General features: G+C 62.0%; 4 protein-coding genes across 4 annotated transcripts; all 4 read left to right on the top strand.

The window, feature by feature from the left end:
- Positions 1-487: 487 nt before the first annotated feature.
- On the top strand, positions 488-3,352 carry LINJ_10_0750 (conserved hypothetical protein; the record flags this gene model as incomplete). Its single annotated transcript, XM_001463686.1, has 1 exon — positions 488-3,352. One exon carries the CDS (start codon positions 488-490, stop codon positions 3,350-3,352), a length of 2,865 nt encoding a protein of 954 aa, XP_001463723.1.
- Positions 3,353-4,221: 869 nt separating this feature from the next.
- On the top strand, positions 4,222-9,249 carry LINJ_10_0740 (conserved hypothetical protein; the record flags this gene model as incomplete). The annotated part of the gene is made up of 1 exon (XM_001463685.1): positions 4,222-9,249. One exon carries the CDS (start codon positions 4,222-4,224, stop codon positions 9,247-9,249), a length of 5,028 nt encoding a protein of 1,675 aa, XP_001463722.1.
- A 1,118-nt stretch (positions 9,250-10,367) lies between these two features.
- Positions 10,368-11,885, top strand: LINJ_10_0730 (hypothetical protein, unknown function; the record flags this gene model as incomplete). Its single annotated transcript, XM_001463684.1, has 1 exon — positions 10,368-11,885. One exon carries the CDS (start codon positions 10,368-10,370, stop codon positions 11,883-11,885), a length of 1,518 nt encoding a protein of 505 aa, XP_001463721.1.
- A 1,051-nt stretch (positions 11,886-12,936) lies between these two features.
- On the top strand, positions 12,937-13,911 carry LINJ_10_0720 (conserved hypothetical protein; the record flags this gene model as incomplete). Its single annotated transcript, XM_001463683.2, has 1 exon — positions 12,937-13,911. The coding sequence occupies one exon, from the start codon at positions 12,937-12,939 to the stop codon at positions 13,909-13,911; it is 975 nt and encodes a 324-aa protein (XP_001463720.2).
- Positions 13,912-14,499: the final 588 nt, after the last annotated feature.

Here is a 14,499-nt window from a genome sequence, read left to right as displayed (position 1 = left end):
GGGAGGGGCCAGCGATCGTGCCTTGGACATTGGTCAAGGTGGCGTTGACAGCGGTGCCGCATGTGCACACACACACACGCACGCACACACACCTGTATATGGGAAAATGTGCATAGGTGTGCTCCGATGTACATGTGCATGTATTGGTGTGCGTGTGTGGCATATACATATACACGTATGTATGTGTGCGTGCAGGTGGGCGCGACCTTTTTTTTTCTTGCTTGCTTTTTCTTTTTTTTTGCTTTACGTCTCTCTCTATTTCTATATATGCAGTGCTTCCTGATGAACTCAACACGTAGAAGGTACACGCGCCGACATCCGTGTGCGCATGCACTCGCGGAAGGTTATGCGCCGCGAATGTGAACCCGGCATGCGTGTGTATGTGTGTGTTCTGTCCAATTAGAGATTCCCTCATCTCTCCTCTGCTCTCCCTCTCGTGACACGATCTACATGTTCTTCGCAGTAGTGCACTGCCAACACACGCGCCATGTCGCGTGTGCGCATTCTCAACCTACCAAACGACTGCACAGAGGAGCAGCTGAAACAGCACCTCCTGCGCACGGCGCCGCGAGAGGCTCCGCTGCTGGAGATCACTGACGTGCAATTTATTCGCAGACCCGCCACGGCCGCGGACCGGGATCACCACCACAAGCATCAGAAGCAACGGCAGGGCTCCGGCGGTGCAGTCGCAGCAGCCAAGGCCCCCAAGATGATCCTCCGCATGGCGTTCGTCGGCTTCCGCACCTCAGCGGCGGGGCACTTTGTCGTCCAGTACTTTAACAGCTCCTTCTTCCGCAGCTCCCGTCTGAAGGTCGAGCTGGCGAAGGGGCTCAACGAGGTGGGCATTACGCTGAATCAGCTGCGCAAGCAGCAGCAGCAGCAGCAGCAGGAAGAGACGAGCGACCGAAAGAACAGCAGCAAATCGGGAGCTGGCGCTGCCGACGGTGCCCACGCCTCCGGGCTCACCTCGTCCACGACGTCGCGTGAGCAGGCGACGACTCGCAAGCGTGTGCGCGACGATGACCGTGAGGATGGGCAGAAAGACAGCGACACCGGCGCCACCTTAGCGGACGGCCTCGCACGCCGTCAGCGTGAGTTTGTAGAACTGCGAAGCAAGGCGACTGAAGGACCCACGTGGGCAGCAGAGGTGCTGCTGGCTCCGGATACCTCGCCAACAGCTGCGGCAGGCGAGGATGAGCAGAAGAATTCCGCTATGGACAAAAAGACGCAGCAGCATCGGCGGCGCCAGCAAGCCGAGAGGCATACCGCTGACGGCGGAGACACCAACGACGACGACGAGGCTGAGCAAGAGCGTCGGGCCCTGTTGCGGCAGCAGGCGCTGGGGGAAGTGAGCGACATGGACTTCCTGTCCGGACTCGCTGTCCCCCCGATGCACAGCGCGGTGGATGCGGAAGTGACGGCGCAGCGAGAAGATGGTGCGGACGACGTCGCCTCCCTGCGCGATAATGATGTCGACGGGGACATCCCTGCTACTGCCATGAATGCCGCTAACGTTACGAATCCGGGGACGAAAGGTGTTGACCATGACGCCGCGGCCATGGCGCAGGAGGCGCAGGAGGAGATCGCGCGTGCGTCGCACCGCATTCGCCTTGGCAACATCCCGTACATCGCCACCGAAGAGCACCTGAAGCAGTTCGCCGCCTCCCTCGTGGGACCCGTGGAGGCGGTGCACATCCCCCTCACCAAAGACACGCGGCAGAACAAAGGTGCCGCCTTCGTGCGCTTTTCGTCGGCCGAGGACGCGGTGCGAGCGCTTCAGTTGTGCCGCGGCGCCATCCTCATGGGTCGCCTGCTCCGCGTCAGCGCCGCCGAAGAGGACCCCCACAGCAAGCGTGTGATGGAGCGAGAAGCTGCGCTCGCCTCGACGGCAGCCGCTCAAGCAGCCGATGGCGCACTGAGCAGGATGAATCTTGCTGGGTCCTCGCAGTTCAAGAAGCAGCGCGAGGCGGATCGCCGCGACAAGGGCGGCGGAGGCGGGCAAATGACGTGGAACACAATGTACATGAACAGTCACGCTGCCGTGGAGACGGTGGCGCAGCGGCTTGGCGTGCGGTCGGAGGATGTGGTCGGCGTCGGTGCCAAGGGTGCCGCCGTGCGCGCGGCCATCGCAGAGGCGTACCTGACGAGTGAAGTGCAGCAAGTGCTGAGCGACGAAGGGATCGCCTTTGATCTTCTAGAGGGTGCCACGCAGAACTTTCTGAAGTCGCGGTCGAACACAACCATTCTCGTGAAGAACCTCCAGCTGAAGGACGGCAACGATGCAGCGGAGCTCACAAAATTGTTTGTGCGCTTCGGCGTGCTAGAGGCGTCGGCCTTCCCATCTGCAGGGATGTTTGCACTGTTCCGCTACACGCACCCGCAAGACGCCCGCATCGCCTTCACGCGACTCTCCTACAAGCTTTTCAAGACAGCGCCGCTGTTCCTCGAGTGGGCACCGGTAGGGGCGCTGATGGAAGACAGCGAGGGCGGCAGCGCGCCGGCTGTAGCTGCCTCGGACCTAGGGCTGACGGCTGGCCCATCCGCTGACGGCGATCCTGACGCCGACACCGGCGGCTCTGTTGCCGCTGCGGTCGCCAAGGCGATGGTGTACACGCTGTTTCTCACCAACATCCCCTTTCAAACCACCGAGGACGAGCTGCACGCCTTCCTATTGGATGCGTGCCCACGACTGGCCCGCGCGCCAGAGGCGCTCATCAAGCGCCTCGTCCTCCAGCAGGAGCAAGGCCGAGCCTTCCTCACTGTGGCGGACCAGAGCACGCTGGCCTACTGTGTGTCGAAGCTCAACGGCAAACCCCTGGCGGGTCGCACTCTGTCGTGCGTCGTCAGCAAGCAGACCGCGCAGCTGCAGCAGCAGGCACGTGTGGCAGACACCACCGCCACACCACAGGGTACCACCAGACGGTGCGCTGGAACTGACGCGGACGATGACAATGACGATGAGTCCGACCCCACAAAGACCGCCGTCCTCGCTCGCCGTCGCGCCGGTGGCGCGAATCCAGACAACGGCGGAAGTGGCGCCATCTCGAATCCCGCATCTGTATTGAAGGTGCCGCCTGGCAGCGACCCGCAGAAGCTCATCGTCAAGAACCTCCCCTTCGAGGCGACCGAGAAGGACGTACGCGAGCTCTTCTCCGCCTTTAGCGAGATCCGAACCGTGCGTGTGCCGCGCAAGAGCCACACCTTCTCCTCTCACCGCGAGAACAACCATCGTGGCTTTGCCTTTGTGGAGTTCCTCTCCGAGGCCGAGGCGGCACGCGCGCTGGAGACGCTCAAGGCAACGCACCTGTACGGTCGGCATCTGGTGCTGCAGTACGCGAAGCTGGGCGGGTAGTCGGCCAGGGAACGTTGTGCCCACGTGTCGTCTTGGGTCCGCTCACGAACCGCGCGTGCCCTCGAGGCGTTCGCCTCTGTTCCGCCTTGTCTGCCTGTTCGCTTGGTTCTCTTCGGGTGGGAGGGCAATGAACTAAGAGCGCATCGTTTAAGCACATGTGTAACCGATCAAGCCGTTGATAGTAAAACATAAAACGAAGGAATGGATGGGGTAGAGAAAGAGAGACGCACACACCCATACACACGCGGACGCATGCATACATGCACTATGTACACCTATACCTCTCTCTCCATCTCTCTCTCTCTCTATCCCCTCACCTCCCCCCCGCCTTTCTCTTCCAACTGCTGTGTCGCGCGTATGGGCACTCGTGTGTCTGCGCATGTGAAGCAGCACTGCATTCGCATCCACTGGCACACACACACACACACACACACACCGAGAGAACAAAAAGGAAGCGAAGGTTACTTACGGTCGCTGGTTGTTGTAGATGAAGGGGCAAGGGCGCGAAGCTCGTGGTGCGCACGCGAACGCTTCCTCACAAGGTGCCGATCACGCACCTCTTTTGGGATCAGTGCGGAGTGCTGGGCCCCGTGCAGACGTGCCGTGAGGCCCGCGGACACTCTGCGCGTGCATGTGCACTGTCTCTCTTTCTCTCTGTTGCACACCCTCGCGCCCCCAAACCTCAAGGCCCGCCTACACGCTCCAACTCGCCAAGGAGTTTCTTCGCCTATGCACTGGCCTGCCCTGCCCCCTCCCAACACGTTGTACCTCCTCACTTCACCTCACCTCCTCTCCTTCTCATGCGCACAAGCACAGAATAGCAGCACACGAACACAGACACTAGCATAGCGAACGCTGCATCTCCAAACATGGAAAACCGCGTTGTGGCGCTGGCGGTGCTGGAGAATCTCATCCACTGGCCATTGCCCAACCGAAGCGGCTACGCTGCACTAGCGCGCGGGTCTGGCGAGGACGCGGAGGACGGTAGCGCCACTGCAGCGTTGGTGTCTGCCGGTGATGCCGAAGACCTCTCCAGGGAGCCGCGGCAGCGCAAGCAGGACCGCTATCGAGCCGTCCTTCTCCTGCCGCACCTGTGCCACAGGCTCGGAAGCCGATGGGCGGAGACGGAGATTGTGCCGTATCTTGTGCGATGCGCCGAAGAAGACGACCCGCAGCTGGCGCTGGTGACCGGGATGGCATTGCTCGGGGTGACGCTGCCTCGTCGCACACCGCTGGGGCCTACCATCTCGGCATCCAGCAGCAGTTCACCGGACGCATCTAGCACCTTCAGCGGCGCAACCGGCAACAACTTTGGAGCCTTCCTGTCTGTCGAGGATGTGCAGCCGGTTTGCTCGCTGCTCGCAGCCAGCAGTGCGGAGGAGACGCGGCAGTTCGCCGCACAGGTGGTGCTCCCCCACCTGTTCTTTGGTGTGGCACTCGAGCGTGATATCACGCTGGAGAGCTGGGATCTCAAGTACGTGCCACTCTCCGTGCTGCAGGCAGACATGACAACCACAGCAACGTCGATGGAGGCCAACGAAGCGGCTGAATACTTGGAAAGCGAGGACAACAACCCGAGCTGGGCTGCCGGCGCAGTGGACAAGAGGGACACCGACGGTGGCGCGTCGTCGACGGCGCGGCTTATGGCGGCCGTGCGGAAACAGCTACTACGGAAGCACCGGCTCACCATGAAAGCGAGGGCCGCCGCAGCGCGCGCGTCGTCCACTGTCAGCGGCAAGGACTCACACACATCCTCTTCAGCAACTGAGGTCACAGACCCTCACACTCCTACGGAAGAGGACGTTCGCAAGCGCTGCTACGACCTTGCCTTAGAGGACGAGTCCGTGCAGTTCCTGTGGAGCGGGGGCTACGCTGCCCTCACAGGGCCGTGGCTCTTTGACGGCAGCGGTCGCCTCGCCTCCCTCTGGAACGATGTGAGCGACGCTTGTGGACGGTGCAGCAGTGGCAGCAGCGCCTCTGCCTGTCGAGTAATGGCGAGCTTTCGCTGCTTCCGCAGGCATCGCCGTCGTGTGGACAACGGGCAGACGCTTCGAGGGGAGCCGCCAGCAGCCTGCCTGCCGCTCTCTGGCGCTGATTTAGACCTCTACGGTGCCGCCTACGCCTCGGATGCCGACAGCGGCAGCGGTGACGACTTCTTCTCTGTAAATGTGCGAGCGCGGGCGTTGGTGGCGGGCCTTGTCCGGTGGATGGGCGCACTGGCTCCGCGTGCAGCCGCTGCAACTGCCACGTCCCCGAGCGCCGATGCGGGCACGTCCAGGTCCGCGCGGCTGCACGCGGACGGCAGCCTCTCCCTCTTTGACTACCTGTGCTGCAATGAACGCCGCGATGTGCTGCGATGCCGGTGGCGCTCGCTGATCAAGATACTTCAGGGATTTCTGGAGTCACCGTACCCCGGCCCGGTGGCGGCGGCTGTGGAGACGGTGAGCGGGTTGCTGCATGCCATCCAAGCAGCACTGTGGGAGGCCGAACAGCAGCAGCAACAGAGGGCCAAGTCAAGCAGCGCCGGTTCCTGTGCAGACCCTCTGAGAAACAAGGCCACCTCGATAGATGCGGGTGCGGAAGTGGATGCATGGTCAGGGATCCGCGTACCGGCTGAACCGCTCCTGACCACGGCGGAGCTGCAGACGTTCATGCACCGCATGACGCGCCGCCACGTGGCATATTGCATCGCCGCCGCCGTGTCCGCGCGCACAGTGTCGATGCCGACCTCCCCGACAGCCACATCGATGAAGGTGCTCACGGACAGCATGGGCCGCCTCATGCGCTCTGCGCTGGCCGCGGCGCAGGAACTGCTGGCCGATCTTCTTCTGCGCCACCACGTTCTCATGAAACTTGACGTGTGCAGCGCCACAGCATCAACAACGACGTCGGAAAGCCCTCACCACCGGTTGAGCCTGGGCGCTAGCTGCATGATGCTGCAGGTCGGTGTCGGCCCAAGCGAGTCCCGTCTCGCTTCGTACAGCGCGTGGGACGTCAGCTTCGCGTCTGTGAGCACCACCGCGGGTGCTGTCAGTGCTGCTACGCCTAACATGCCCGATGACGCCACCTTCCTTATGACGACCACGCCCGCCGCTGACGGAAGGACGGAGAAAGGCAGCGCCAAGTGGCTGCCTGGAACCCTCAACGCCGTCTCCGTCTTTCGTCTCCACCGACTTGTGCGCCGTGCGCTGCTGCGAGCGCTACCGTTGTGCGTCGATTTTCCGTGCATCTTCTACTCCTGCGCATCGACACGCGCGCTGTCGAGCGCGAGCACCAGCGGCACGTCCGCATCCGCCGCCAGCGTCTTCTCCCTGTCGGCGGTGTGTCCAATGCTGCTGCAAGTGTTGGTGCCGCCCAGTGCCCTTTCCCCGCTGCTGAACGTGCTTCGAGTCACCGTCGAACTCCAGCATCAGGCGGAAAAGGACCACGCGGCTGATGAGAAGCACGCAGGTGAGGCGGCAGCGCCGACGCCGTCCACGCGCCACGTCGATCCTGCTGGCTCGACCATGATGGCACCGGCCCTGTGGGCTGCCATGACCGCCGCTGGCAGCGTGCTGCAGCTCGACACCGCTGCGGCAGAAGCGCCGTCCGCAGTAGAAGAGAGCCCTGCCTCCGTAGACTTCGCTCTTCTCGAAGCCGCTCTTGATGCAGTGCAACGCCTCATGGCCGAGGCAGCCGTACAACTCTCCGCCGCTCCGCAGATCGGCTCGCTCCGTAGCGCATCAGCACCGGTCATTGTTGCCGGCGCACCCCCCTCGCACATTCTCGACGCCGTGTGCGCACAGCTCTTCGTCCTCCTCGCCGCCTGTCTGCGCTGGGTGCCGCGCTACCCAAACTGGAAGGCGCGGTGGTTAATTGCGCAGCGACTGCCACGACTGACCGCCACCTTCTGTCTGCTTATCGTCCGCATGTCCTCACTCGCCGAGGGGGCCGATGTGTCGGCCGCCCGTGGGCCCACAGCGCATCAGCTGCGCGCACAAACTTGGCTGACGCACACGCTGCACCTCCTTGCATCTCTCTGGACGTGCGACGCGCAGTTTGGGACGGCGCCGCTGCATGACCTGGTGGACGACGAGGAGGTCGAGGTGCGTTGCATCGCAGCGCGATGCGCGGCGCGGTGCTTCGGTGGTGCAACGGAGGCGGTGCTCCGGCTGAGCTTTTCGGCCGGAGCTGGTGATGAGAAGGCGCGCACAAAGGCACGTTTCACCTCGCAGCAGTCTTCGCTGCTCCCTTCGCTATGCGAGCCGCTCTTGCAACTACTGGACGTCATCGCGCAGTGCGTCCTTGTCGCCGCCAGTGACGGCGACACACGCGTCCTCTGCCGCTCTGCCGAGGCCCTCGCGGGGCTATCGCGAACCTTGAGTCTCTTGGTCGTTGCAGACCCGTCATCGGCGACACGGTCCGCCTCCTCCACATCCACGAGAAACGAAGAAGAGTCGCCTGTGTGGGCCCGCTACCTGCACTCCAACACGGACACGCTCCTGCGGCTGATGACTGACAACAGGCCGACAGTGCAGCTGGCCCTCGTCTCTCAGCTCGCGGACCTGCTACTGATGCACATGCGAAAGCCTCCTCACGAGAAGCGGCAAGGGCAGTCTCGCAACGGGCGGGCGCAGAGTCAGCTGATGGGTGACGAGAGCGACGCTTCGTTCATTTGCGGGCCCGACGAGGACGGGGAGGAGGGCAGCGAAAACGACGCAGACGCGCCGCACCGCAGTCCCGACGAGGTGCAGTACGACGCCCTTCTTCAGTGCCTTCGGCAGCTGTCCCAGCACGAGCTGTGGCGGTTGCGTGAGCAGTACGCGCTGCTCCTAGCCCACCTCTGCGGATGCCTGCTGCTGACAGCCGCCGCTGCCCCCGCGCCTGCGCCGCATGGACGACACGCAGATGCGCAGCGGATTTCCTCCATGGACTTTAGCGCCGTCAATGCCGGGCGCGTGTCTGGCGAGGGCGGCACGGACGAGACGACGCGCGGCTCCGTGACTGATGCCGCTGTAATGGCTCAACAAGGCGGTGCGGACGCCGCCTTGTGGGCACACACGCACCCGTTATACCAACTCGCTCGAACCGAGCTGCTGACGTTGCTGGTGGCGGTGCTCTTCGACAAGGTCAAGGCAGTCCGCGACGCTGCGCTCGACGCGGTGGAGCGGATGTGTGTGCAACTCGCTGTCGCGAGCAGCCGGAGTGCAGCCAGCACTAGTGTGGGAGGCAGCGGCGGAGCGAGGCAGGGCAGTGTCGGAAAGCGATTTGGCGCGGGCTACGAGACTGAAGGCGTCGACACCTCTGCCGATGCCGTCGCCGCCGCCTCCGGCTCCCTCAACGCGAACACATTCGTTGACGACGTGCTCTGGCCACGCATCTACGCCCACGCGCCCGCGTGGGAGACTTACCTAAGCCGGAGTGCCCTCTTGCGCATAGCAATGCGGCTGCGGGTGGACAAGACATCCGCTTTCATTCCACTGCTGGACCAACTCGCCCGCGATCCGGTGCTGAACGTGCGCTTGGTGGTAGCAAAGACTATCTTGGAGGTGCTCCTGGTGAGCGCACCCGAGGTGCACGCCATGACGACGCCGGCGCTGTTTCTGGAGGCAAAGGATGGCGAGGTTGCAAGCTCCAGGACGTCGACGCCTACGCCTATGTCCTCCTACAAGCCAGAGCTGCCCTCTGGCACCATAGCGTACAGCATCTTGATGAACAAGCCCGTAACTCTGCTTCTCGCTGGCAGCGGTAGTGGGAATGGTCGTGCTGCAGCAGTCGCGGATGTCGTGCTGCCGCCCCTTCAGTTCGATGAGGTGGAGCGCGCCGGTGTCATTCTCCAGATCCTGCGTCAGCTGCTCAAGGACCCCAGCGCGGACGTGCGTGATGAGGCGGCCAAGGCGCTGAAGGTGTGCTTTTAAGCGCGAATACATACATGGTGAGGGCACGTGCATCGATGTGTGTGTATAGGGGTGCGCGCGCGCCTTTCCGCCTGCATCCGCTTCACCACCGATAGATAAAAAGGCACAACGCTCATGGCTTGGCGCCCCTTTCTTCGTTGCCCTTGTACAGTGAGTGGGCGGCAGACGCACTCGCTCACGTCGGCGTGTATGCGTGTGTGTGTATGTGTGTGTGTGTGTGTGGGGGTCTGTGTGTGTGGGTCTGTGTGTGTGTGTGGGGGGGGGGGGTCTGTGCTGGTGTTTGGCCTCCCTCTCTCGCTCAATACACTGTCGCTGCCAAAGATGGTGAGGGAGGCGTTGCGGCGCACTCTCTGCAGTGACGAAGCCCCTTGTCGCCCATGCACCCCCACATCCCACTTGTTTCTCTCTCCCCCTCCCCCCTTCCCCTCATCCTCTTCCAGGCACGGGCACACACACACACACAAACGCATGCATGCAGGCAAGCGTCGCCGACAGCACACCGTTTCTCTTTGGATCTGGCGCGCTCAGAGGCACATTGGCGTGCCCTCTATACGCTTGGCATGTCTGCCGCGGACACACGCGCCAGAGACGTTACGCACTGGACGCAGCAACCATTTCATCGACCATCTTTTCGCATTCCGCTAGTGCTGTCCTCGTCATCGGTCCCCGCACTCTCGGCCGCACCGCGATCTGCGCCGCCTGCAGCAGTCGTTGAGGCGGCACCGAAAACAGCGCCGCACCACGAGGATGCACACGAGCAGCCGCGAGAGTGCCACGGCCACTCATTAGACAGCGGCGTGCACAATAATCGCTGTAGAGCAGAGGCTGCGGCGCGTGTCACGATGAGCGAAGCCCAGCTGCACGAACGGGTGCGTCAACTCGAGGAAGAACTGCGCGCAGCGCACCGTCAGCGGCACCATCAGAAACGGCAGCAGCAGCATCAAGGCGACAGAGAGGCAGATTGCGCATCGCCATGGCGTCCTCGAGCTTCTGCCGCTTGTCAAAAGGGCGGCAATGACAAGAAGAGCAGCGAGGGGGCACCCCACACGGCAACATCCGCGGGCATCACAGTGGATGTGGAGGCGAAAGCAGGCGACAGCGAGGCCCCTGCCAACTTGATGCGTAAATCGGATGCACGTCTGGCTTTGCCCACCGCAGCACTACTGCAGTCTCGGAAGTACCAACCGTCACAGCGTCCTCTGCAACTCCCTCGGCCCCCTCCGCGGCTGTCCCTGGAGCATCTGCATCACGACATTCTACACTGCGCCAGCAACGTAAAACGCTTGATGGAAAACGAGCACGAACTGCGCCGCGTCGTGCGTGACGTGCTTCTGGAGAGGTTGGGCATGGAGGGCTCGCACGTGGAGCCGCCGCTGCGGCTATGCACCGAGGACAATGCAGAGGTGACGGCATCGCCATTTTGTGCAGTAGCATCGGCATCGGCGCCGCTCTCTTCGTCCGTCGAGAGCACCGAGCAACTCCGATGCACTCACGACGCCGGGCCGCGAAGCATGCGCGCCTCCAATGTGGATGACGATGCCGGCTCATCACAGCCGACGTGGTTTATGCCGTGGCTGCAGCACCTGCGAATGGAGCAGGAGAAACAGCTTCGCCAGATGCGAGAGATGCTGGTCGTCGTGCGTCGCTCGCTATCTCCCGATAGCTCTGATGAGGACGCGCGAGCGTCCTCCTTGATGAGGACTACGGAAGAAGCAAGGGATGGCACGCGCACAGCAGAGCCACCGCACGCGTTACTGTGGCAGCGACACCGCTGCCTGCTCCCGCCGGACCGCCCCGAAGCGGTCGAGGCGTGCTCGACGCTGCTGGCGATGCAGGAGATGTTGCAGACACAATCGACGCAGCTGGTGCGCTTGGAGAAGCTTTTGCAGGAAACTCTCATCCCCGACACGGCGCGTCGCACAAGTCACGGTGCGGGCGCCTTGCCGCTCCCGTCGCCGAGCGCGCATCAAGTAGAAGCAGCAGCAGCAGCCCGTGCCCATCACACCGTGCACCGATCTAGGAGCAACGACACCGTCCTTCCTACTCTCACCTATACTGCCGCCTCTCCCGAAAAGAACGGCCGTCGGGCTGTGCCGTCCTGCAGTGGTTACAACGCGGATGTGCCGGCGGCGGCAGCAGCAGCGGCGACATCATCTCGGGTATCGACTTGTGTCTCTGCTCCCTCACCACCCCCCGTCTGCACCCCGAAAAACGTACGCCCTGCGGCGGCGTTCACTGATGGCCACACACACACGCGCAGCCACCAGCAGAATCAACCGCAGCTGGACGCTATTCAGCGCGAGATCGATGACCTTTGCCACTTTCTCCGAGAAACCCTTACTCAGCAACAGGCACAGCCAACGCCGCAACCACATAATCCGCTCAACAAGACCGGAAGCGATGTTCGTGTGAACGGACAGCCCTCTGCGAGCATGCGAGAGACCAACTCGCAATACGCATCAGCCCATGCGCTGCAGTGGCAGCCGCAGCATGAAGCAGACCCTTATCTCCAAGAAGCAAGGCGCCGTCAGCAGCATCCGTCGCGCGACGTTTCTCGATCCCACACCGCCAGCGGCTATCCTCCATCCTTCTCCATGCATACCGATGATTCAATATGGAGAACGAAGCGGAAGTGAGCAAGGAGGGGAGGGATGCGAGTAACGTCGAAGCTGATGTGGACGTTGACGACAGTATCCGCGGCGAGCCGAACACGATACCACCTTCGTTGCTACGGCAGCGTGTGCGAACGATTCTGACCTCCTTCCTTGTGCACCCGCCAGCGTAAGAAAAGTTCACCTTTCTAGCTTGCTTCTCTCCGACGGAGGCGAGGGGGTGCACATGCATGCGCGTGTCGGTCATTTTCCGTGTGTGGGGTGATGATGAAGCCGCCCTGTCAGCCGTCCACTATATATATATATATGTGTGTGTGTGTGTCTGTGTGTATGTCTGCTTCGGTGTATGAGTCTCTCTCTCTCTCCACATGCCGGTGTTGTGGTGTAATGTCGGAGATGGCGACGGGGCCGACCTAAAACTGCTTCCAACTCGCCCTCTGCTTCGCTTGCTCGGTGTTCTCTTAGATCGTAGCTCGCGCACACCTGATTCTCAAGCCACCTGGCCGAAGTCTGCGTTTCGGCTGCGCACGAGAGGGTCATCTCTCTTCCTCGTGAGTGGAAGGCAGCGATGATACGCTATGTGTGTATGTGTGTGTGTCACCTCCTCGCGCGCACAGGTCCTTGAGACCACAGCGTGGGTGGGACGGCGTCTACACGCGGCGAAGAGGGAGCTGTGGAAGTATGTCCTAAGCAGCCGGTCGAGGCCTGCCAGACTCGCACCTCCTGATGAGCCCATGCAAACTTCTCTCCTCGTTGTAGACGGTGTCTCTGTCTTCGCGCATTTTACTCCGCCTCGTCGAAAAGCATTTCAACCATCTCTGACAGCCTCTCCCTCCCTTCACCTCGGTGTTCTCTCGTCACCAACATCTGCACTCATCTGCCCCTTGCATGGATGGAAGCTGGAACCACATAAGCAAGCAACAAGATGCTTCGCCTCCGCGGTGCCTGTGCTGTCGCGACATCCGTCGCCTCGGCCGCCTTGCCACGCGTGACGCACCCGAGCGGCGCCTCTTCGCTGCCGTGCATCCGTGTGGCGATGAAGACGACGGCTGTTCTTCTGCCCGTGGCACCATCGATGGCGTTGGCAGCAACATGGAACCCTCAGCGCCAGTTCCGCTTTCCCTCTGTGAACCTTCGTACTAGTCCTGTTAGCTGCGGTGCGACGCCGACGCCGACCTTCCTGCGCAGGGCACGGCTCTCCACACCCTCCTTACTCTCTCAGAACGTCATCCAGTATCGCTGGATGCGCGCGAAGAATCAACAGCAGCAGGACCGCAACGCCGAGGAGACCGGTAAGGAGGGTGAAGAGTCGAACAGCAAGACGGAGGGCGGGGACCAGGGCAGCGATCAACAGAGTGGCTCCTCCGCGAAGGGCAGCAAGAACAAGAAGGGCGGCAAGGGCCAAGCCAAGAAGAAGAGCCTCATGGATCATGTTCGCGGCCTGCGTGACGACTACGCCAACTTTCCGCACATCTACAACAGCGTCAACGCCATCAACTTCGTCGTCTTCACCGTATTTTGCCTCTGCAGCACCGGTAGCAACACGGAGGAGCGCTGGTGGTTGGAGAAGTGGGGAGTCGACAACAGCGTTCGCCCGTGGACGTGGCTGCTGCACTCCTTCTTGACAAATAACTTCCTTGCCATGACGTACGCGATGATGCTGCTGCACACCATGTGCCACCATGTTCTGCCTACACTGGGCTCCCGCGGACTGATGATGTACTGCGGTGGCACCGCCGTCTTCTCAGGCGCGATTATGTGGCTGAGCAACTACCTCTACTACGGCAGTACGGCCGCCCCGGAGAAGCAGTTCGGCCCGTGGGACGTGATTGCTGCGTTGTTTGTAATGGAGTACCTTTACTACGGTGTGACACCAATGAGCATCTTGAGCAGCTTCAGCGGCTGGATCAAGTACGCGTGCTGGGTGGGTGGGGTGTGCATCTTGTACTTCGACTGGCAGCCAACGCTCATCGGCACGCTGGTCGGGCTGGCGTTTTGCAAGGGTGTGCCGCGCTGGCAGGCGGTGAGGCCGACGACTACGGCGGCGTAAAGGCTAACAAAGGCAGAGGGAGCGAGGAAGCGAGGAAGGGACACGATTGCAGCTAAAGCGCGCCAAGGACGCTTGATAGGAAGAGAGGGGGGGAGGGGGTGGCGTCATGGTGTTCAGCGAAGTGTCAAGCATGGCAGGCGGCTGTTCAGCCACGAAGGAGGAAGGAGGGAGGGAGGTTGTGGAGTACGGTGCAGTCCCCCTCCTCTCCCTGCCTCACCCCCACCCCACCCCATCCTTCCGCTCCATGCGCTGAGCAGATCAAGACGGTGGTGAGCACAACTCTTCACATCATTGCCTGCTTCTTTCGTGTTTTCGAACTTCCCCATCGTGTATGTATGCGCATACGCATGTGCATGTGTTGTTGAGCATCTGTTCGCTTGATCTGATCCCGAGTTACCTTGGTGGTGCTGCCGCGGTCACGCCACCGCTGGTGCACACGCATACGTGCATACGCATACGCAGCGTCGCAGCGGCTGTGTGGTTGCCAGTGTGTCTGCCTTTGTTTCGATTCGCGTGCGGGTGAGGGTGCCTCACTCGCTCGTGTTTCCTCGTCCCTCGTGGCAGAGCAGGGCGGGGGTGATTGGGTCT

Source organism: Leishmania infantum, chromosome 10 (assembly GCF_000002875.2).
Source record: "Leishmania infantum JPCM5 genome chromosome 10".
In the NCBI taxonomy this organism is placed as follows: Eukaryota; Euglenozoa; class Kinetoplastea; order Trypanosomatida; family Trypanosomatidae; genus Leishmania; species Leishmania infantum.
This window is presented reverse-complemented; position numbering and strand designations above follow the sequence as displayed.